The 23347-nt window shown below is 47.8% G+C and overlaps 1 protein-coding gene across 1 annotated transcript in view; it reads left to right on the top strand.

Annotated features, from left to right (window-relative positions):
- Positions 1–23073, top strand: part of LOC135054816 (gastrula zinc finger protein XlCGF57.1-like) — a 64146-nt gene extending 41073 nt beyond the window's left edge. Inside the window, exon 3 of the mRNA XM_063958188.1 lies at positions 10404–23073. Within this exon, the coding sequence (XP_063814258.1) occupies positions 10524–12230 (1707 nt within the window). The 5' untranslated portion in view covers positions 10404–10523 and the 3' untranslated portion in view covers positions 12231–23073. The remainder of the gene's footprint in view (positions 1–10403) is intronic.
- Positions 23074–23347: the final 274 nt, after the last annotated feature.

The raw sequence follows: 23347 nt of genomic DNA, 5'->3' as shown, positions 1-23347 counted from the left end.
CTTTGCTGAGCGGTTACTTGGTCTGGGTCAAATACGTTTGCCAAGTTTTACAAGTTCGATACTTTGACCTCTGATGACCAAGTTTGGTCAAGCAGTTCTGCAGAAGCCTGCGCGCTCTCCCGCCCGCTCTGGGTGCTTTGGTACATCCCCACGGTACTAATATGGACCCCAGCATCCTCTAGGACATAAGAGAAAATAGGATTTCTCTGACGTCCTAGTGGATGCTGGGGACTCCGTAAGGACCATGGGGAATAGACGGGCTCCGCAGGAGACTGGTCACTCTAAAGAAAGATTCAGGACTATCTGGTGTGCACTGGCTCCTCCCCCTATGACCCTCCTCCAAGCCTCAGTTAGATTTCTGTGCCCGGCCGAGCTGCATGCACACTAGGGGCTCTCCTGAGCTCCTAGAAAGAAAGTATAGTTTAGGTTTTTTATTTTACAGTGAGACCTGCTGGCAACAGGCTCACTGCAACGAGGGACTAAGGGGAGAAGAAGCGAACCTACCTAACTGGTGGTAGCTTGGGCTTCTTAGGCTACTGGACACCATTAGCTCCAGAGGGATCGCACACAGGACCCGACCTCGACGTCCGTTCCCGGAGCCGCGCCGCCGTCCCCCTTACAGAGCCAGAAGCAAGAAGGTCCGGAAAATCAGCGGCTGAAGACTTCTGTCTTCTCCAAGGTAGCGCACAGCACTGCAGCTGTGCGCCATTGCTCCTCATGCACACCCCACACTGCGGTCACTGATGGGTGCAGGGCGCTGTTATACTGCGACCAGCGATCGCCTCAGCCTGGATGTGCAGCGCTGGGGTGGCTTGGTCGGATTCCCTGACTGAAAATATTGATACCCTTGACAGGGACAGTATTTTATTGACTATAGAGCATTTAAAGGATGCATTTCTATATATGCGAGATGCACAGAGGGATATTTGCACTCTGGCATCAAGAGTAAGTGCGATGTCCATATCTGCCAGAAGATGTTTATGGACACGACAGTGGTCAGGTGATGCAGATTCCAAACGGCACATGGAAGTATTGCCGTATAAAGGGGAGGAGTTATTTGGGGTCGGTCCATCGGACCTGGTGGCCACGGCAACAGCTGGAAAATCCACTTTTTTTTTACCCCAAGTCACATCTCAGCAGAAAAAGACACCGTCTTTTCAGCCTCAGTCCTTTCGTCCCCATAAGGGCAAGCGGGCAAAAGGCCAGTCATAAATGCCCAGGGATAGAGGAAAGGGAAGAAGACTGCAGCAGGCAGCCCATTCCCAGGAACAGAAGCCCTCCACCGCTTCTACCAAGTCCTCAGCATGACGCTGGGGCCGTACAAGCGGACTCAGGTGCGGTGGGGGGTCGTCTCAAGAGTTTCAGCACGCAGTGGGCTCACTCGCAAGTGGACCCCTGAAGCCTACAAGTAGTATCCCAGGGGTACAGATTGGAAATTCGAGACGTCTCCCCCTCGCAGGTTCCTGAAGTCTGCTTTACCAACGTCTCCCTCCGACAGGGAGGCAGTATTGGAAACAATTCACAAGCTGTATTCCCAGCAGGTGATAATCAAAGTACCCCTCCTACAACAAGGAAAGGGGTATTATTCCACACTATATTGTGGTACTGAAGCCAGACGGCTCGGTGAGACCTATTCTAAATCCGAAATATTTGAACACTTACATACAAAGATTCAAATCAAGATGGAGTCACTCAGAGCAGTGATAGCGAACCAGGAAGAAGGGGACTATATGGTGTCCCTGGACATCAGGGATGCTTACCTCCATGTCCCAATTTGCCCTCCTCACCAAGGGTACCTCAGGTTCGTGGTACAGAACTGTCACTATCCGTTTCAGACGCTGCCGTTTGGATTGTCCACGGCACCCCGGGTCTTTACCAAGGTAATGACCGAAATTATGATTCTTCTTCAAAGAAAATGGACGATCTCCTGATAAGGGCAAGGTCCAGAGAACAGTTGGAGGTCGGAGTAGCACTATCTCAAGTAGTTCTACGACAGCACGGGTGGATTCTAAATATTCCAAAATCGCAGCTGTTTCCGACGACACGTCTGCTGTTCCTAGGGATGATTCTGGACACAGTCCAGAAAAAAGTGTTTCTCCCGGAGAAGAAAGCCAGGGAGTTATCCGAGCTAGTCAGGAACCTCCTAAAACCAGGAAAAGTGTCAGTGCATCATTGCACAAGGGTCCTGGGAAAAATGGTGGCTTCTTACGAAGCGATTCCATTCGGCAGATTTCACGCAAGAACTTTTCAGTGGGATCTGCTGGAAAAATGGTCCGGATCGCATCTTCAGATGCATCAGCGGATAACCCTGTCTCCAAGGACAAGGGTGTTTCTTCTGCGGTGGCTGCAGAGTGCTCATCTATTAAAGGGCCGCAGATTCGGCATTCAGGACTGGGTCCTGGTGACCACGGATGCCAGCCTGAGAGGCTGGGGAGCAGTCACACAGGGAAAAAATTTCCAGGGAGTGTGATATAGTCTGGAGACTTCTCTCCACATAAATATACTGGAGCTAAGGGCAATTTACAATGCTCTAAGCTTAGCAAGACCTCTGCTTCAAGGTCAGCCGGTATTGATCCAGTGGGACAACATCACGGCAGTCGCCCACGTAAACAGACAGGGCGGCACAAGAAGCAGGAGGGCAATGGCAGAAACTGCAAGGATTCTTCGCTGGGCGGAAAATCATGTGATAACACTGTCAGCAGTGTTCATTCCGGGAGTGGACAACTGGGAAGCAGACTTCCTCAGCAGGCACGACCTCCACCCGGGAGAGTGGGGACTTCATCGGGAAGTCTTCCACATGATTGTGAACCGTTGGGAAAGACCAAAGGTGGACATGATGGCGTCCCGCCTGAACAAAAAACTGGACAGGTATTGCGCCAGGTCAAGAGACCCTCAGGCAATAGCTGTGGACGTTCTGGTAACACCGTGGGTGTACCAGTCGGTGTATGTGTTCCCTCCTCTGCTTCTCATACCCAAGGTACTGAGAATTATAAGACGTAGAGGAGTAAGAACTATACTCGTGGCTCCGGATTGGCCAAGAAGGACTTGGTACCCGGAACTTCAAGAAATGCTCACAGAGGACTCATGGCCTCTGCCGCTAAGAAGGGACTTGCTTCAGCAAGTACCATGTCTGTTCCAAGACTTACCGCGGCTGCATTTGACGGCATGGCGGTGGAACGCCGGATCCTAAGGGAAAAAGGCATTCCGGAAGAGGTCATTCCTACCCTGGTCAAAGCCAGGAAGGAGGTGACCGCACAACATTATCACCACATGTGGCGAAAATATGTTGCGTGGTGTGAGGCCAGGAAGGCCCCACGAAGAAATTTCAACTCGGTCGATTCCTGCATTTCCTGCAAACAGGAGTGTCTATGGGCCTCAAATTGGGGTCCATTAGGGTTCAAATTTCGGCCCTGTCAATTTTCTTCCAGAAAAGATTGGCTTCAGTTCCTGAAGTCCAGAAGTTTGTCAAGGGAGTACTGCATATACAACCCCCTTTTGTGCCTCCAGTGGCACTGTGGGATCTCAACGTAGTTCTGGGATTCCTCAAATCACATTGGTTTAAACCGCTCAAATCTGTGGATTTGAAATATCTCACATGGAAAGTGACCATGATGTTGGCCCTGGCCTCGGCCAGGCGAGTGTCAGAATTGACGGCTTTGTCTCACAAAAGCCCATATCTGATTGTCCATTCGGACAGGGCAGAGCTGCGGACTCGTCCCCAGTTTCTCCCTAAGGTGGTGTCAGCGTTTCACCTGAACCAGCTTATTGTGGTGCCTGCGGCTACTAGGGACTTGGAGGACTCCAAGTTGCTAGATGTTGTCAGGGCCCTGAAAAAATAGGTTTCCAGGACGGCTGGAGTCAGGAAAACTGACTTGCTGTTATCCTGTATGCACCCAACAAACTGGGTGCTCTTGCTTCTAAGCAGACGATTGCTAGTTGGATGTGTAGTACAATTCAGCTTGCACATTCTGTGGCAGGCCTGCCACAGCCAAAATATGTAAATGCCCATTCCACAAGGAAGGTGGGCTCATCTTGGGCGGCTGCCCGAGGGGTCTCGGCTTTACAACTTTGCCGAGCTGCTACTTGGTCAGGGGCACACCCTGGCTGAGGAGGACCTGGAGTTCTCTCACTCGGTGCTGCAGAGTCATCCGCACTCTCCCGCCCGTTTGGGAGCTTTGGTATAATCCCCATGGTCCTGACGGAGTCCCCAGCATCCACTTAGGACGTCAGAGAAAATAAGAATTTACTTACCGATAATTCTATTTCTCGTAGTCCGTAGTGGATGCTGGGCGCCCATCCCAAGTGCGGATTGTCTGCAATACTTGTACATAGTTATTGTTACAAAAATCGGGTTATTATTGTTGTGAGCCATCTTTTCAGAGGCTCCGCTGTTATCATGCTGTTAACTGGGTTCAGATCACAGGTTGTACAGTGTGATTGGTGTGGCTGGTATGAGTCTTACCCGGGATTCAAAATCCTTCCTTATTGTGTACACTCGTCCGGGCACAGTATCCTAACTGAGGCTTGGAGGAGGGTCATAGGGGGAGGAGCCAGTGCACACCACCTGATCCTAAAGCTTTTACTTTTGTGCCCTGTCTCCTGCGGAGCCGCTATTCCCCATGGTCCTGACGGAGTCCCCAGCATCCACTACGGACTACGAGAAATAGAATTATCGGTAAGTAAATTCTTATTTTCTCTGACGTCCTAGTGGATGCTGGGAACTCCGAAAGGACCATGGGGAATAGCGGGCTCCGAAGGAGGCTGGGCACTCTAAGAATGATTTATGACTACCTGGTGTGCACTGGCTCCTCCCACTATGACCCTCCTCCAAGCCTCAGTTAGATTTTGTGCCCGGCCGAGGTTGGATGCACACTAGGGGCTCTTCTGAGCCTCTAGAAAGAAAGTATAGAATTAGGTTTTTTATTTTCAGTGAGACCTGCTGGCAACAGGCTCACTGCAGCGAGGGACTAAGGGGAGAAGAAGCGAACCTGCCTGCTTGCAGCCAGCTTGGGCTTCTTAGGCTACTGGACACCATTGGCTCCAGAGGGATCGACCGCAGGCCCAGCCTTGGTGTTCGGTCCCGGAGCCGCGCCGCCGTCCCCCTTACAGAGCCAGAAGCAAGAAGAGGTCCGGAAAATCGGCGGCAGAAGACATCAGTCTTCACCAAGGTAGCGCACAGCACTGCAGCTGTGCGCCATTGCTCCTCATACACACTTCACACTCCGGTCACTGAGGGTGCAGGGCGCTGGGGGGGGGGCGCCCTGAGAAGCAATAAAAACACCTTGGCTGGCAAAACAATTACAATATATAGCCCCAGAGGCTATATATGTGATAAATACCCCTGCCAGAATCCATAAAAAAGCGGGAGAAAAGTCTGCGAAAAAGGGGCGGAGCTATCTCCCTCAGACACACTGGCGCCATTTTCTCTTCACAGTGCAGCTGGAAGAAAGCTCCCCAGGCTCTCCCCTGTAGTTTTCAGGCTCAAAGGGTTAAAAAGAGAGGGGGGGGGCACTAAATTTAGGCGCAATATTGTATATACAAGCAGCTATTGGGGAAAATTCACTCAGTTATAGTGTTAATCCCCACATTATATAGCGCTCTGGTGTGTGCTGGCATACTTTCTCTCTGTCTCCCCAAAGGGCTTTGTGGGGTCCTGTCCTCAGTCAGAGCATTCCCTGTGTGTGTGCGGTGTGTCGGTACGGCTGTGTCGACATGTTTGATGAGGAGACTTATATGGTGACGGAGCAGATGCCGATAAATGTGATGTCGCCCCCTGTGGGGCCGACACCAGAGTGGATGGTTAGGTGAAAGGTATTAACCGACAGTGTCAACTCCTTACATAAAAGGGTGGATGACGTAACAGCTGTGGGACAGCCGGCTTCTCAGCCCGCGCCTGCCCAGGCGTCTCAAAGGCCATCAGGGGCTCAAAAACGCCCACTCACTCAGATGGCAGACACAGATGTCGACACGGAGTCTGACTCCAGTGTCGACAAGGTTAAGACATATACACAATCCACTAGGAACATCCGTGACTTGATCCCGGCAATAAAAAATGTGTTACACTTTTCTGACATTAACCCAAGTACCTCAAAAAATGCGTTTTATGTTTGGGGGGAAAAAGCAGCCAGTGCTTTGTTCCCCCTCAGATGAATGAATGAAGTGTGTGAAAAGCGTGGGTTCCCCCGATATGAAACTGGTAATTTCTAAAAAGTTACTGATGGCGTACCCTTTCCCGCCAGAGGATAAGTTACGCTGGGAGATATCCCCTAGGGTGGATAAGGCGCTCACACGGTTGTCAAAAAAGGTGGCACTGCCGTTTTAGGAACGGCCACTTTGAAGGTACCTGTTGATAAAAAGCAGGAGGTTATCCTGAAGTCTGTATTTACACACTCAGGTACTAGACTGAGACCTGCAGATCGTGCTGCTGCAGCGTGGTCGGTGACCCTGTCGAACATGAGAACATATTAAAGACGTCGTCTTATATATGAGGGATGCACAGAGGGATATTTTGCCGGCTGGCATCCAAATTGAATGTAATGTCCATTCTGTCAGGAGGGTATTAGAGACCTGTCACTGGACAGGTGATGCTGACTTTAAAAGGCGCATAGAGATATTTATACCTCAGGTTTCCTCACAGCCTAAGAAAGCACTGTATTATCAGGTACAGTCCTTTCGGCTTCAGAAAAGCAAGCGGGTCAAAGGCGCTTCCTTTCTGTACAGAGACATGGGTAGAGGGAAAAAGCTGCACCAGTCAGCCTGTTCCTAGAATCAAAATTCTTCTCTCGCTTCCTCTGAGTCCACAGCATGACGCGGGGGCTCCACAGGTGTAGCCAGGTACGGTGGGGGGCCGTCTCAAAAATTTCAGTGATCAGTGGGCTCGCTCACAGGTGGATCCCTGTTTCATGCAAGTAGTATTTCAGGGGTACAAGCTGGAATTCGAGATGTCTTCCCCCCAGCCGTTTCCTAAAATATGCCTTGCCGACAAATCCCTCAGGCAGGGAGGCTGTGCTAGAGGCAATTAATAAGCGGTATTCCCAGCAGGTAATACTCAAGGTGCCCCTACTTCAACAAGGACGGGGTTACTATTCCACACGGTTTGGGGTACCGAAACCGCATGGTTCGGTGTGACCCATTTTATATTTAAAATCCTTGAACACATACATAAAAAAATTCAAGTTCAAGATGGAATCGCTCGGGGCGGTTATTGCAAGCCTGGACGAGGGGGATTACATGGTATCCCGGGACATCAAGGATGCTTACCTGCATGTCCCCATTTACCATCCTCGCCAGGAGTACCTCAGATTTGTGGTACAGGATTACCATTACCAAGTCCAGACACTGCCGTTTGGACTGTACATGGCACCGAGGGTGTTTACCAAGGTAATGGCCGAAATGATGATACTCCTTCGAAAAAAGGGAGTTTTAATTATCCCGTACTTGGACAATCTCCTTATAAGGGCGAGGTCCAAGGAGCAGTTGCTAGTCGGGGTAGCACTATTTTGGAAAGTGCTACAACAGCACGGTTGGATTCTAAACAGTCCAAAGTCACAGCTGTTCCTGGGGATGGTTCTGGACACAGACCAGAAATAAGTGTTTCTCCCGGAGGAGAAAGCCAAGGAGCTGTCGTCTCTAGTCAGAAACCTCCTGAAGCCAAAACAGGTATCGGTGCATCATTGCACGCGAGTCCTGGGAAAAATGGTAGCTTCCTACGAAGCAATCCCATTCGGCAGGTTCCATGCAAGAACTTTTCGGTGGGACCTGTTGGACAAGTGGTCCGGATCGCATCTTCAGATGCATCGGCTGATAACCCTGTCTCCAAGGACCAGGGTATCTCTACTGTGGTGGCTGCAGAGTGCCCATCTTCTAGAGGGCCGCAGGTTCGGCATACAGGACTAGGTCCTAGTGTCCATGGATGCCAGCCTTTGAGGCTGGGGGGCAGTCACACAGGGAAGAAACTTCCAGGGACTTTGGTCAAGTCAGGTGACTTCCCTACACATAACTATTCTGGAACTGAGGGCCATTTACAATGCCCTGAGTAAGACAAGGCCTCTGCTTCAAAACCAGCCGGTACTGATCCAATCAGACAACATCACGGCAGTCGCCCATGTAAACCAACAGGGCGGCACAAGAAGCAGGCTGGCGATGGCAGAAGCCACAAGGATTCTCCGATGGGCGGAAAATCATGTGTTAGCACTGTCAGCAGTGTTCATTCCCGGAGTGGACAACTGGGAAGCAGATCTTCTCTGCAGACACGACCTACACCCGGGAGAGTGGGGACTTCATCCAGAAGTCTTCCAGAGGATTGTACACCATTGGGAAAGGTCACAGGTGGACATGATGGCGTCCCGCCTCAACAAAAAGCTATAAAAGATATTGCGCCAGGTCAAGGGACCCTCAGGCGATAGCTGTGGACGCTCTGGTAACACCGTGGGTGTACCAGTCGGTTTATGTGTTCCCCCCTCTGCCTCTCATACCAAAGGTACTGAGAATAATAAGAAGGCGAGGAGTAAGAACGATGCTCGTGGTTCCGGATTGGCCAAGAAGAGCTTGGTACCCAGAATTTCAAGAAATTATATCCGAGGACCCATGGCCTCTGCCGCTCAGACAGGACCTGCGGCAGCAGGGGCCCTGTCTGTTCCAAGACGTAACGCGGCTACATTGTGACGGCATGGCGGTTGAACGCCGGATCCTAACGGAAAAGGGCATTCCGGAGGAAGTCATTCCTACGCTGATTCAAGCCAGGAAAGATGTAACTGCAAAACATTATCACCGCATATGGCGGAAATATGTTGCTTGGTGTGAGGCCACAAAGGCCCCAACAGAGGAATTTCAACTAGGTCGATTTCTGCATTTCCTACAAGCAGGAGTGTCTATGGGCCTAAAATTAGGCTCCATTACGATACAGATCTCGGCTCTGTCGATTTTCTTCCAGAAAGAACTAGCTTCACTGCCTGAAGTTCAGACGTTTGTGAAGGGAGTGCTGCATATTCAGCCCCCGTTTGTGCCTCCAGTGGCACCTTGGGATCTCAACGTCGTGTTGAGTTTCTTAAAATCTCATTGGTTTGAGCCACTTAAAACCGTGGATCTAAAATATCTCACGTGGAAAGTGGTCATGTTATTGGCCTTGGCTTCGGCCAGGCGGGTGTCAGAATTGGCGGCTTTGTCGTGTAAAAGCCCTTACCTGATTTTCCATATGGATAGGGCAGAATTGAGGACTCGTTCCCAGTTTCTCCCTAAGGTGGTGTCAGCGTTTCACCTGAACCAGCCTATTGTGGTGCCTGCGGCTACTAGGGACTTGGAGGACACCAAGTTGCTAGACGTTGTCAGGGCCCTGAAAATATATGTTTCCAGGACGGCTGGAGTCAGAAAATCTGACTCGCTGTTTATCCTGTATGCACCCAACAAGCTGGGTGCTCCTGCTTCTAAGCAGACTATTGCTCGCTGGATTTGTAGTACAATTCAGCTTGCACATTCTGTGGCAGGCCTGCCACAGCCAAAATCTGTAAATGCCCATTCCACAAGGAAGGTGGGCTCATCTTGGGCAGCTGCCCGAGGGGTCTCGGCTTTACAACTTTGCCGAGCAGCTACTTGGTCAGGGGCAAACACGTTTGCTAAATTATACAAATTTGATACCCTGGCTGAGGAGGACCTTGAGTTCTCTCATTCGGTGCTGCAGAGTCATCCGCACTCTCCCGCCCGTTTGGGAGCTTTGGTATAATCCCCATGGTCCTTTCGGAGTTCCCAGCATCCACTAGGACGTCAGAGAAAATAAGAATTTACTCACCGGTAATTCTATTTCTCGTAGTCCGTAGTGGATGCTGGGCGCCCATCCCAAGTGCGGATTGTCTGCAATACTTGTAAATAGTTATTGCTAACTAAAGGGTTATAGTTGAGCCATCTGTTGAGAGGCTCAGTTGTTTTCATACTGTCAAACTGGATATAGTATCACGAGTTGTACGGTGTGATTGGTGTGGCTGGTATGAGTCTTACCCGGGATTCAAAATCCTTCCTTATTATGTCAGCTCGTCCGGGCACAGTGTCCTAACTGAGGCTTGGAGGAGGGTCATAGTGGGAGGAGCCAGTGCACACCAGGTAGTCATAAATCTTTCTTAGAGTGCCCAGCCTCCTTCGGAGCCCGCTATTCCCCATGGTCCTTTCGGAGTTCCCAGCATCCACTACGGACTACGAGAAATAGAATTACCGGTGAGTAAATTCTTATTAATTCTGTATATTTACAGAGCAGCTTACAATGTCAGTTAATGTGTTGCAAATTTTTCCTTTTAAACATCTTAAATGTATTAATGTGAAGGTATTTATTTAATCCAATTTTTTTTTTAGGACAAACTTAACTTTTTGTCGGGGGAAATTGACAAATTTTATTTTTTTATTTTTTTTATTTCCAGCAAGGGATGTAATAGAAGAAATATATCCCAGACACATCTGTGAAAGAGAAGATATCACGAGATTCTCCAGGAGAAAACCTTTTTACCCCAGTTGCGCATCCAGTACTTCACTGTGCAGATATGTCATCGGATCCCTCTAATCACAATCCTATAGATGCCAAATGTTTTTCACAGGACACAAAGCTTATTGCCCTCAAGCCAGCTAAGAAACACAAGAAGCGATTTTCATGTTCTCATTGTGAGAAATGTTTTAAATTTAAATCAGCTCTTGGTATACATGAGAGAACTCACACTGGTGAGAAACCATTTAAATGTTGTAAGTGTGGCAAATGTTTTGCAGTCAGATCTCGTCTTGTTACACATGAGAAAAGTCACATCGGTGACAAACCATTTCAGTGTCTTGAATGTGGGAAATGTTTTACATTGAAAACAACTCTTGTTTCACACCAAACAGTTCACACAGGTGTGAAACCGTTTTCATGTTCTGAGTGTGGGAAATGTTTTGCACAGAAATCATCTCTTGTTACACATCAGAGAGGTCATACAGGTGAGAGACGATTTTCATGTTCAGAGTGTGAAAAATGTTTTATCCACAAATCAGCTCTTGGTATACATGAGAGAACTCACACTGGTGCAAAACCTTTTAAATGTTGTAAGTGTGGCAAATGTTTTGCAGTCAGATCTCGTCTTGTTACACATGAGAGAAGTCACATCGGTGACAAACCATTTCAGTGTGTTGAGTGTGGGAAATGGTTTACATTGAAAACAACTCTTGTTTCACACCAAACAGTTCACACAGGTGTGAAACCGTTTCCATGTTCTGAGTGTGGGAAATGTTTTACACAGAAAGCATCTCTTGTTACACATCAGAGAAGTCATACAGGTGAGAGACCATTTTCATGTTCAGAGTGTGGAAAATGTTTTATCCACAAATCATCTTTTGTTGCACATCAGAGAAGTCACACAGGTGAGAGCCAATATTCATGTTCAGAGTGTGGGAAAAACTTCGTGAATAAATCATCTCTTGTTTTACATGGGCGAATTCATACAGGTGAGAAACCATTTGCATGTTCTGAGTGTGGGAAATGTTTTTCATGTAAATCACTTCTTGTTGGACATGAAACCGTTCACACTGGCGTGAAGCCATTTTCATGTTCTGAGTGTGGGAAAAATTTTAGAGATAAATGGACTCTTACTATGCATCAAAGAAGTCACACAGGTGAGAAACCCTTTCCATGTTCTGAATGTGGCAAATGTTTTACAAATAAATCACATCTTGTTTCACATCTGAGTGTACATACAGGTAAGCCGTTTCCATGCTCTGAATGCGGAAAATGTTATGCAAAACATGCGACACTTGTTATACATCAGAGATATCACACAGGTGAGAAGCCTTTTGCATGTTCTGAGTGTGGGAAACATTTTATTGAAAAAGCAGCTCTCATTATGCATGAGAGAATTCACACGGGTGAGAAACCATTTCCATGTTCTGAGTGTGGAAAATGTTTTTCAGACAAATCTGTTCTTGTTGCACACAAGAGAATTCACACAGGGGAGAAGCCATTTTCATGTGCTGAATGTGGAAAATGTTTTTCAGACAAATCTGTTCTTGTTGCACACAAGAGAAGTCACACAGGGGAGAAGCCATTTTCATGTGCAGAGTGTGGGAAATGTTTTATAATTAAATCGTCTCTTCTTGCGCATGAGAGAATTCACACAGGTGAGAAACCGTTTTCGTGTGCTGAATGTGGGAAATGGTTTACACAGAAATCACATCTTGTTAGACATCAGAAGTCACCCAGGTGTAAAGCCAATTTCATGCTCTAATTGAGGAAACTGACAGTAATCATAGATGTAATTGTAATATCTTTGTGTTTCTCTTTCGTCCTAGAGGATGCTGGGGTCATCAATAGAACCATGGGGTATAGACGGGATCAGCAGGAGACATGGGCACTTTAAGACTTTCAAAAGGGTGTGAACTGGCTCCTCCCTCTATGCCCCTCCTCCAGACCTCAGTTTAGAAATGTGCCCAGGGAGACTGGTCACGTATCTGGGGAGCTCTATTGAGTTCTCTGGAAAAGACATGTTAGTTTTTTTATTTTCAGGGAGGCTGCTGGCAACAGCATCCCTGCTTCGTGGGACTTAGTGGAGAGAAGTATGACCCACTTCTGTGAGTTCCAGGGCTCTGCTTCTGCTGACAGGATGCTTCCGCACCTGAGGGGAGATGATCGCCGGGTACGCTCGGATGCTCGCTCCCACAGCCTGCCGTCGCCCCCTTTCAGAGCCAGCAGTCAGAAGACAGGTGAGTAACCAAAGAAAAGAAGACTTCTCTTCAGATTACGGCATTACTGATATACCGTGCAGCATGCCATGCTCCCATACACAGGCGGCACTACAGAGCGCTGGGGGGGGGAGCGCCCTGGACAGCATTTACCTCCACATTAAAACGGGCATGAGAGGACATTTATGTCCATAAAGCCCCCATCACTATAAATATATGTATAAAAAATGGGAGAGAAGCGCGCCATTGAGGGGGCGGAGCTTCTTCCCCCTCAGCTCACTCTCTGCCCGGCACCATTTCCTCTACATGCAGAGACGCTGGTCCTCCTCACCGCTGCTGGCAAGTATCGGGGTGCAAAAAAAGATATATCTTTTTATATAATTTTATAATAGTGCTGCAGTTCTGAGGCATCTTTCTTAGTGTTTCAGACCTGTACAGTAGCGAGCTGGCAAAATCCCTCTGTGTCTCTGACTGACTTTCTATAGGTCTGTCCCCTATAGGCCCGGTATGTCTGTGGGTGATTATACACATGTGTCAACATGTCTGAAGCTAAATGCTCTTCCCAGGGAGAGCCTGTAATGGGAGCACAAAAACAATGGGGGTGGCCCCGTTGGCACCGCCGACTCCTGACTGGGTTTATGTGTTAAATGCTTTAAATGTAAATATTGCTCTTATTAAGAGGTTGGGCAGGTCTGAGGCTCAGACCCAAGCATATAAAAAAATCTGTGGATGATATATTATCTCAGGTCCAGGACTCTTCGGGGTCACATAAGCGTGCATTTGACCAGTTGGCAGACACGGATACGGACTCCAGTGTCGACTATGCTGATTCTAGATTGGATCCAAAATTAGCAAAGAGCATTCAGTACATGATTGTTGCTGTTAGAGACATTTTACATGTAAAAGACTACCCTGCTGTTCCTGATACTAGGGTCTGTATGTATAAGGGGAAGAAACCGGAGGTAACGTTTCCCCCCCTTCTCATGAACTAAACGCTCTGTTTGAGAAAATGTGGGAAACTCCTGACAAGAAATTCCAAATTCCCAAAAGAATTCCGGTGGCATATCCATTCCCCACTGCAGATAGGGAAAAATGGGAGTTGGTCACCATAGTAGACAAGGCCCTGTCCCGTTTATCAAAACAGGTGGTTTTACCGTCATCTGGTACAGCAGCCCTTAAAGACCCGGCGGAACGTAAGCCAAAAGCTACACTAAAATCCATTTATGCGACCACGGGTACACAACTCAGACCGGTCATTGCTTCTGCGTGGGTCAGTAGTGCTATTGAGAAATGGGCAGATTCCTTGTTATCTGATATAGATACCCTAGACAGACAGCATACTGTTGACGCTGGGTTACATCAAGGATGCTGCAGCGTACCTTAAAGAATCTGCCAGGGATATTGGTCTTTTGGGAGCAAAAGCCAATGCAATGGCAGTAGCTGCTAGGCAAGCATTGTGGATTCACCAGTGGAATGCTGATTCTGATTCCAAGAGAAATATAGAATCTCTGCCATATAAAGGAGGTGCATTGTTTGGGGACTGTCTCACCGACCTAGTCTCTACAGCTGCCGCGGGAAAATCGTCATTTTTGCCTTATGTTCCCCCTAAACAATCACTATCAAATGCATTCCTTTCGGCCCAATAGATGCAGAAGGGGGCTAGGCTCTGCCTTCTTTGCTACTAGGGGAAGGGGTAAAAGAAACCCAGGCATCTCTGCCTCCCAAGAGCAGAAGTCTTCCCCGGCTTCTGCCAAATCCATTGCATGACGCTGGGGCTCCTCTGCGGTAGTCCGTGCCAGTGGGGGCACGTCTAAAGCTCTTCAGTCAGGTCTGGGTTCGCTCAGACCTGGACCTTTTGGATTTTAAAAAATTGTGTCCCAAGGGTACAAGCTAGAGTTTCAAGACGTCCCCCCTCACCGATTTTTCAAACCAGCCTTACCAGATTCTCTGCCCAGCAGAGAGGTAGTGTGCCACGCAATACAAAAATTGTGTCAAACCCAGGTCATTATCACGGTTCCCCTGCGCAACAGGGAGAAGGCTTCTATTCCAGCCTATTTGTGGTCCCGAAGCCGGACAGCTCGGTCAGACCGATCCTAAACCTAAAAGACCTCAATTTCTTTCTGCAGAAATTCAAATTCAAGATGGAGTCTCTCCGAGCACTGATCTCCAGTCTGGAGAAAGGGGACTTTATGGTCTCCTTGGACATAAAGGATGCCTACCTACATGTTCCCATTTATCCTCCACATCATGCCTTCCTGCGGTTTGCAGTTCAGGATTATCATTACCAATTTCAGACGTTGCAGTTTGGTCTGTCCACGGCTCTGAGGATTTTTGCCAAAGTGATGGCGGAGATGTTTCTTCTTCGCAAGTAAGGAGTCATGATTATCCCATACTTGGACGATGATCTGATAAAAGCGAGATGCAGGGACAAGTTGGTGCAAAACATTGCACTGTCCCTGACCGTTTTACAACAACATGGTTGGCTCCTCAACCTGCCGAAATCTCAGTTGATCCCAACGACCCAGCTGTCGTTTTCTGGGAATGATTCTGGACACAGAACTACAGAGTTTTTCTGCCGGAGGAAAAAGCTCGGGAACTTCTCTGGTAAAACAAATCCTAAAACCAACCAGAGTATCGATCCATCAATGCGCTCGCTTGCTGGGAAATATGGTAGCGGCCTACGAGGCCATTCAGTTTGGCAGATTCCATGCCAGAGTATTTCAGTGGGACCTGTTGGACAAGTGGTCCGGTTCCCACCTACACATGCATCGGAAAATAATCCTGTCTCCCAAGACGAGGATATCACTCCTGTGGTGGCTGCACAGTTCTCACCTCCTCGAGGCACGCAGGTTCGGGATCCAGGATTGGATTCTAGTAACCACGGACACAAGTCTCCGGGGTTGGGGTGCAGTCACACGGGGAGAACTTCCAGGGAAGATGGTCGAGTCAAGAAACTTGTCTCCACATAAACGTTCTAGAGTTGAGGGCCAGTTACAACGGCCTTCTACAAGCGGAACATCTTCACAATCTGCCCGTACTGATCCAGTCGGACAATGTAATAGCTTACATAAACCGCCAGGGCGGAACAAAAAGCAGAGCAGCAATGGCAGAAGCCACAAAGATTCTCCGTTAGGTGGAAAAACATATAACTGCTCTATCGGCGGTCTTCATTCCAGGGGTGGACAACTGGGAAGCAGACCTTCCTCAGCAGACACGATCTCCATACAGTAGAGTGGGGCCTCCATCCGGAGGTCTACACAGAAGTGACAAGTCATTGGGGTGTTCCCCAAGTAGACATGATGGCGTCTCGTCTCAACAAGAAGCTCCAGAGCTATTGTGCCAGGTCAAGGGACCCTCAAGCCAAGCCAAGGGACCGTGGGTGTTTTAGTCGGTGTATGTATTGCTTCCACTTCCTCTCATTCCGAGAGTGTTAAAGATCATAACGATTCCGACGATCCTCATTGTTTCAGACTGGCCAAAGAGGGCTTGGTATCCAGATCTTCAGGACTTACTCGTGGAAGATCCCTGGCCGCTTCCTCTCCGAGAGGACCTACTACAGCAGGGGCCGTGTCTATATCAAGATTTACTGCGGCTATGTTTGACGGCATGGCGGTTGAACGCCAGATCCTAGCCCGGAAGGGTATTCCCAGTGAAGTAAGTCCCACTCTTATTCAGGCTAGAAAGGGTGTAACGTCAAAACACTATCACCGTATTTGGAGGAAATCTATTTCCTGTTGCGAATCCTAGAAGGCTCCTGCGGAGAAAATTGATCTTGGATGTTTTCTCCATTTTCTACAAGCTGGAGTGGATGCGGGCCTAAAATTAGGCTCAATTAAAGTACAGATTTCTGCTTTGTCAGTTTTCTTTCTGAAACAATTGGCCTCACTTCCTGAGGTGCAGACGTTTGTAAAAGGGGTGTTGCACATCCAACCTTCTTTCGTGCCTCCTGTGGCACCATGGGACTTTAACATGGTGTTACAGTTCCTTCAATCCCATTGGTTTGAACCTTTACGAAAGGTGGATTTGAAGTTCCTCACTTGGAAAGTGGTCATTTTGCTGGCCTTGGCATCCGCAAGGCGGGTGTCCAAATTGGCGGCCTTGTCTCACAAGAGCCCTTATTTAATCTTCCATGAAGATAGAGCAGAGTTGAGAACTCGTCAACAATTTCTGCCAAAAGTGGTTTCTTCTTTTCACACAAACCAACCTATTGTGGCGCCAGTGGCTATTGGCACTCTAGCGGAGTCAAAATCTCTGGATGTAGTCAGAGCTTTGAAAATTTGTGTCACCAGAACGGCTCCTATTAGGAAAACGGAGGCTCTGTTTGTCCTTTATGCTCCCAACAAGATTGGGTGTCCGGCTTCCAAGCCGACCATTGCCCACTGGATCTGTCATACAATTCAGCAGGCTCATTCCACGGCTGGATTGCCATTACTGAAATCGGTGAAGGCCCATTCCACTAGGAAGGTGGGCTAGTCCTGGGCGGCTGCCCGAGGGGTCTCGGGGTTACAACTTTGCTGAGGTGCTACTTGGTCAGGTTCAAACACATTTTCTACGTTTTAAAAGTTTGATACCTTGGCCGATCTCAAATTTGGTCAATCGGTGCTGCAGAGTCATCCGCACTCTCCCGCCCATTCTAGATCTTTGGCATAACCCCATGGTTGTATTGATGACCCCAGCATCCTCTAGGACGAAAGAGAAAACAGAATTTTAATACCTACAAATCCGTTTTAGTACCATGGGGAATAGACTGTTCCGCAGGAGCCTACGGCACTTTAAGACTTTTTAACAGTGTGGACTGGCTCCTCCCTCTATGCCCCTCCTCCAGACCTCAGTTTAGAAAATGTGCCCAGGAGACTGGACGCACTCTAGTGGAGCTCTACAGAGCTTTGCTGGAAAAAGACTTTGTTAGGTTTTTTATTTTACAGGGAAGCTGCATTAGTTAATGGTTCTGCTTCCGCTGACAGGACACCATTCGCTCCTGAAGGGTACTGAACACAGCTCAAGCCTGTCCAGCGTTCACTCCCACAGCACAGCCACCACCCCGTAACAGAGCCAGAAGAAAGAAGGCTGGTGAGTATATTACCGGAGTCCTGCAGAGAGATGTCCTCCAGTCATCATTGGCGGCATACAGATACCAGTGCAGCGGCAGGGACGCAGGGTGCAGAGCATGTGAGGGGGGGGGGGGCGCTCTGAGCGGCATGAAAGAACCTTACTCACTGGCAAAAAAATGTACACATGTTAGCCGCTGGTGTGCTAAGTCCCTGGACATTATAAAAATGACGCTTACTGCGGCAGAATCGTGCCATTACACGACAGCAGAACTTCTCCTCAGACTTGCCAGAACACTCACTGGGTGCCATTTTTTTCTCCTGCAGAAACGCCAGTGTGAAGCTCATGAAGCTGTTTCTCCTCACGACAACGCTGATACAAGGTACCAGGGTGTTATAGAAGGGGAAGGGAGTATTTGTACATTGGGTCTGCGGATCTAACATTGGAATAGCGCTGTACTTGTGTTTTTATTTATACAATTTACATACAGGTGCTGTGTGTGGACTGGCAAATCCCTGTGTTTTCTCTGACAGACATTAGTGTGAGTCTGTCCCCGATAGCTCCCCTGTGTGATAGTGTGTGTGTGACATGCCAGGTGAGAGCTCTTCCCCAGGGGACCCTATTTTGGATGCACAAGATGGTAATGTGGTGGCCCTTCCCTCTCAGAAGGAGCCAATGTGGGTGAGAAAGTTGAAAAGTTATATGTCAAAGCTTGCAAGGAAGTTTGAGTCTGTGGAGGATGAATTATTGCTGCTCCTTCCACGTCATCCACTCGGGACCCCTCCAGTTCCCAGAAAGAGTCTCTGACGCAGTTTATGCAAGGGGACGCTGACACACATTCCGACACCGAGGTCGATACTGGGGATTTGAGAAGGGTGAACCCAAATTAGCCAGTAGCATTCAATATATGTTAGTCGCTATTGAAGAGGTGTTGTAATTTAGATACCATACCGGTACCTGCAGAAAAAGATTATTTTACATTAAATAGCAGGTGGTGATTTTTCCTCCTTCACAGGACGTGAATGCATGCTTCCTAGAAAGATATGTTTAGTGTACTTGCTAGTTAATATAACTCTCGGTCATATTAAAAATGCTGCAGGTTATTTAGTTGAGGCTATGAAGGATGTTGGTTTGCTTGGTTCAAGATTCTCCGCTATGGCAATTTCAGGCCACAGTGAGGGGCTCCCTTACAAGGTGAGGCCCTCTTTGGAGACCAGGTGGATGCCATGATTTCAAAGACTACATCGGGCAAGTCAGAATTTCTGCCTTCTACAGCTGCTCCGGCTAGGAAAGGGTATCCTACTCATACGATGCACTCTTTTCGGCCCAACAGGTACAAACAGGCTAAAGGTACCCCCTTCTTCACAGGAAGAGGGCGGAGAAGAGGTGGAAAACCCACAACACCATCAGGCTCGCAGGAGCAGAAGTCAACAGCTACTTCTGTTAAAACCACAGCATGACGCTGGGGCTCCCCTGCGGGAGTATGATCAGGTTTGGACACGTCTACGGTTTTCCAGCCAGGTCTGGGTTCAGGCAGATCTGGATCCTTGGTTATTACACATAGTATCCCAGGGTTACCAGTTGGAATTTCAGATATTCCCCCAATGCCGATTTTTCGTATATCAGCCTTACCAGTTTTCTGTTCAGGACAGAACGCACTACAGAAATGATGACAAGACGAAGGAATTTCCTTAGTTCCTGTGCTACAACAGGAAAAGGGCTTTTATTCAAGCCTCTTTGTAGTACCGAAACCGGATTGCGCAGTCATACAGATTCTACACCTGAAGTCTCTGAGTCTATATTTGCGGAGGTTGCAAGTCGTTGGGGCGTTCCTCAAGTAGACATGATGGCATCTCGTCTCAACAAGAAGCTTCAGACATATTGTTCCATGTCGAGAGAATCGCAAGCAATAGCAGTGGATGCACTGGTGACCCAGTGGGTGTTCCAGTCAGTGTATCTGTTCCCTCCACTAATACCAAAATTCTCAAGATCATCAGAAGAACAAGGGTTCGGGCAATTCTCATTGTCCCAGACAGGCCAAGGAGGGCTTGGTATCCAGATCTTCAGGAGCTACTACTGGAAAATCCTCGGCCTCTTCGCGAGGACCTGCTTCAGCAGGGGCCGTTAGTTTATCAAGACTTAACGCAGCTACGTTTGACGGCATGGCTGTTGAGCGCCAGATCCTAGCCCGTAAGGGTATTCCCAGTGAAGTCATTCTCACACTTATTCTGGCCAGGAAAGGGGTAACATCCAAGCATTACCATCGTATTTGGAGAAAATATGTATCTTGGTGTGAATCCAAGAAGTCTCCTGCGGTGGAGTTTCAATTAGGACATCTCCATTTTCTACTGGTGGGTGTGGATGCTGGCTTGGGATTAAGGTCTATCAAGGTCCAAATTTTGGCTTTGTCTATTTTCTTTCAGAAACAGTTGGCTTCCCTTCCTGAGGGTCAGACGTTCGTGAAGGGTGTTCTGCGCATCCAACCTCCCTTTGTGCCTCCTGCGATGCCATGGGATCTTAATGTGGTGTTGCAGTTCCTTAAATCGGACTGGTTTGAGCCTCTGCAAGAGGTGGAGTTGAAGTTTCTCACTTGGAAAGTGGTCATGCTGTTGGCCTTGGTGTCGGGTAGACGAGTGTCTGAGTTAGGGGCTCTGTCTCACGAGTCCTTATTTGATTTTTCATGAAGATAGGGCAGAACGGCAGACGCGTCTGCATTTTCTTCCAAAGGTTGTGTCTTTCTCTATCAACCAACATGTGGTGGTGCCAGTGGCTTCTGACACCTCAGCCGTTTCAAAGTCCTTGGATGTCGTCGGAGCATTGAGGACTTATGTTGCAAGAATGGCTCTGATAAGGAAAACAGAGGCTTTGTTTTTCCTCTGACCCCAACAAGATTTTGTGTCCTGCTTCTAAGCAGACTATTGCGTGCTGGATCAGAGGTACCATTCAGCACGCTCATTGCATGGCAGGATTGCCGTTACAGAGTTCGGTAAAGACCCACTCTACAAGGAAAGTGGGTTCGTCCTGGACGGCTGCCCGGGGTGTCTCGGCATTGCAGATTTGCCGAGCAGCTACTTGGTCAGGTGCAAACGCGTTTGCTAAGTTTTCCAAGTTTGAAACCTTGGCTGCTGACGACCTTCAATTGGGTCGGCCAGTTCTGCAGGAACATTAGCACTTTCCTGCCCGTACTGGGAGCTTTGGTACATCCCCATGGTACTAAAATGGACCCCAGCATCCTCTAGGACGTAAGAAAATAGGGTTTTAATAACCTACCGGTAAATCTTTTTCTCGTAGTCTGTAGAGGACGCTGGGCGCCCGCCCACTGCTAATTTTTTCCTGCATTACGTTTTATCTTTTTAGTTTTTCATATGTTAAGATGTTTTACAGCAGTTGCTGTTACGTTATTTATGCACGTTAGCATGGGTTATGTTGAAGGCCATGTTTTGTATGGTGTGAGCTGGTGTGAATCTCGCCACTAGCTTAATGTGAATTCTTCTCTCGAAGTTGTCCGTCTCCTCGGGCACAATTCCTATACTGAGGTCTGGAGAAGGGGCATAGAGGGCGGAGCCAGTTCACACTGTTAAAAAGTCTTAAAGTGCCGAAGGCTCCTGCGGAACAGTCTATACCCCATGGTACTAAAATGGACCCCAGTATCCTCTACGGACTACGAGAAAAGGATTTACCGGTAGGTTATTAAAATCCTATTTTAACACTGCACTTCGACCCGGCAATATACTGTGTTATTTTGGAGATTTGAAAGGGGTATTAGATACCAGACACAGCACCGCTGATGTTACTTATAGCTTCCATAGAGGGATACATTTGTGTGTAACATATACAAGCCATTGTCTGCGACTCATTTCATGAAAAACATTGGGTCTAATTCAGATTTGATCGCAGCAGCAAATTTGTTAGCTAATGGGCAAAACCATGGCCCTCATTCCGAATGGCTCGCTAGCTACTTTTAGCAGTCGTGCAAACGCAAAGTCGCCGTCCACAGGGGAGTGTGTTTTTGCTTTGCAAGTGTGCGAACGCGTATGCAGCTGAGCGGCACAAACACATTTTGTGCAAAACAAGACCAGCTACTAGTCACTTATCCTGTGCGATGATTCTAGTGACTGATGTCCCAGAATTTACATCAGATACCCGCCCTGCAAACTACTGGACACGCCTGCCTTTTCCCTACCACTCCCAGAAAATGGTCACTTGACACCCATAAACGCCCTCATCCTGTCAATTCTCCTTGCGATCGCCTGTGCGAATGGATTCTTCGCTAGAACCGTTGCACAGCAACAATGCTTTTTGTACATGTATGACGCGCATGCGCAGTTTTGCTGGGTTTTTTTTTTACCTGATCGGCAGCGAGCAATCAACTCTGAATGACCCTCCATGTGCACTGCAGGTGGGACAGATATAACATGTGCAGAGAGTTAGATTTGGGTGTGGCGTGTTCAAACTGAAATCTTAATTGCAGTGTAAAAATAAAGCAGCCAGTATTTACCCTGCACAGAAACAATATAACCCACCCAAATCTAACTCTCTGCACATGTTATATCTGCCTGCCCTGCAGTGCACATGGTTTTGCCCATTGGCTAACAAATTTGCTGCTGTGATCAGATCTGAAATACCCCCATTGTGCGCACAGTCTATGCAGTTTAATGTGTGTAGATACTGCCAGTTCTGCCTTATTAGGATGGAGAAAAGTGGTTGTAATGCTTCAGTGACTATTACTGTTTGTACCCTTAGTGAAATTGCAGGTTGTTGAAGTCAAGTATGAAGAGTAATCATTTTGTAAATCTAGAAATTACTGCTATGGTACATACAACAATTCAGACCGATATGCTAAAGTATATAATTTATTGCCATATAAAACAGTGTAGCAGTATCCAACACTTAAAAAATGGCAGTACATGTGGGATTTTGGATAAGGGATACTCAAACTGTATCAGATTTTGTTTCACAGCATCACTAGGCCAACTGTTTTATTGAGAAATTCAGAAAAAATATTAAATTAAGTAAATTGTGTTTTTATGTGTCATCCTGAGGTTCACTTATGTGGGGAGGGGCAGGTTTCACTTCTGTTTGTCCACATATTTTATGATTCAAAACCATAAGCACTGGTTTTGTGTATTACATTAATTATAAATAATATGCATTTGTCCCGAAGCACCCTGGAGGTTTTGGAACCACTGGCCTAGACAGATATTCAATCGCTAAACACATCAATTACAATGTTTAAACCAAGCCCACAGTGTTATAAATAAGGAGATTTATGGTAAGACTTACCTTTTGTTAAATCTTTCTACGAGGTACACTGGATTCCACAATGAATAACATCAGGGTGTAGAGTTGGATCTTGTTTCAAGGCACCAACAGGCTAAAGCTTTGACTGTTCCCAGGATGCACTGCACCGCCTCCTCTATATCCCCGCCTCCGGGCACTGGAGCTCAGTTTTGTTAACCAGTGCCATGCAGTAGCAGGTAAGAGACGATAGTAGTTAGCCACAGAGAACCACATTCTCACGACAGGAGAAAGTACCAGCGGCTAATGCCGTACAAACCCAAAGAAGCTTAGTACATCAGGGTGGGTGCCCTGTGGAATCCAGTGTACCACGCAG

Source organism: Pseudophryne corroboree, chromosome 3 (assembly GCF_028390025.1).
Source record: "Pseudophryne corroboree isolate aPseCor3 chromosome 3, aPseCor3.hap2, whole genome shotgun sequence".
NCBI classification, from domain to species: domain Eukaryota; kingdom Metazoa; phylum Chordata; class Amphibia; order Anura; family Myobatrachidae; genus Pseudophryne; species Pseudophryne corroboree.
Note: the sequence above shows the minus strand (reverse complement) of the source record. Positions and strands in the feature narration are given on the sequence as shown.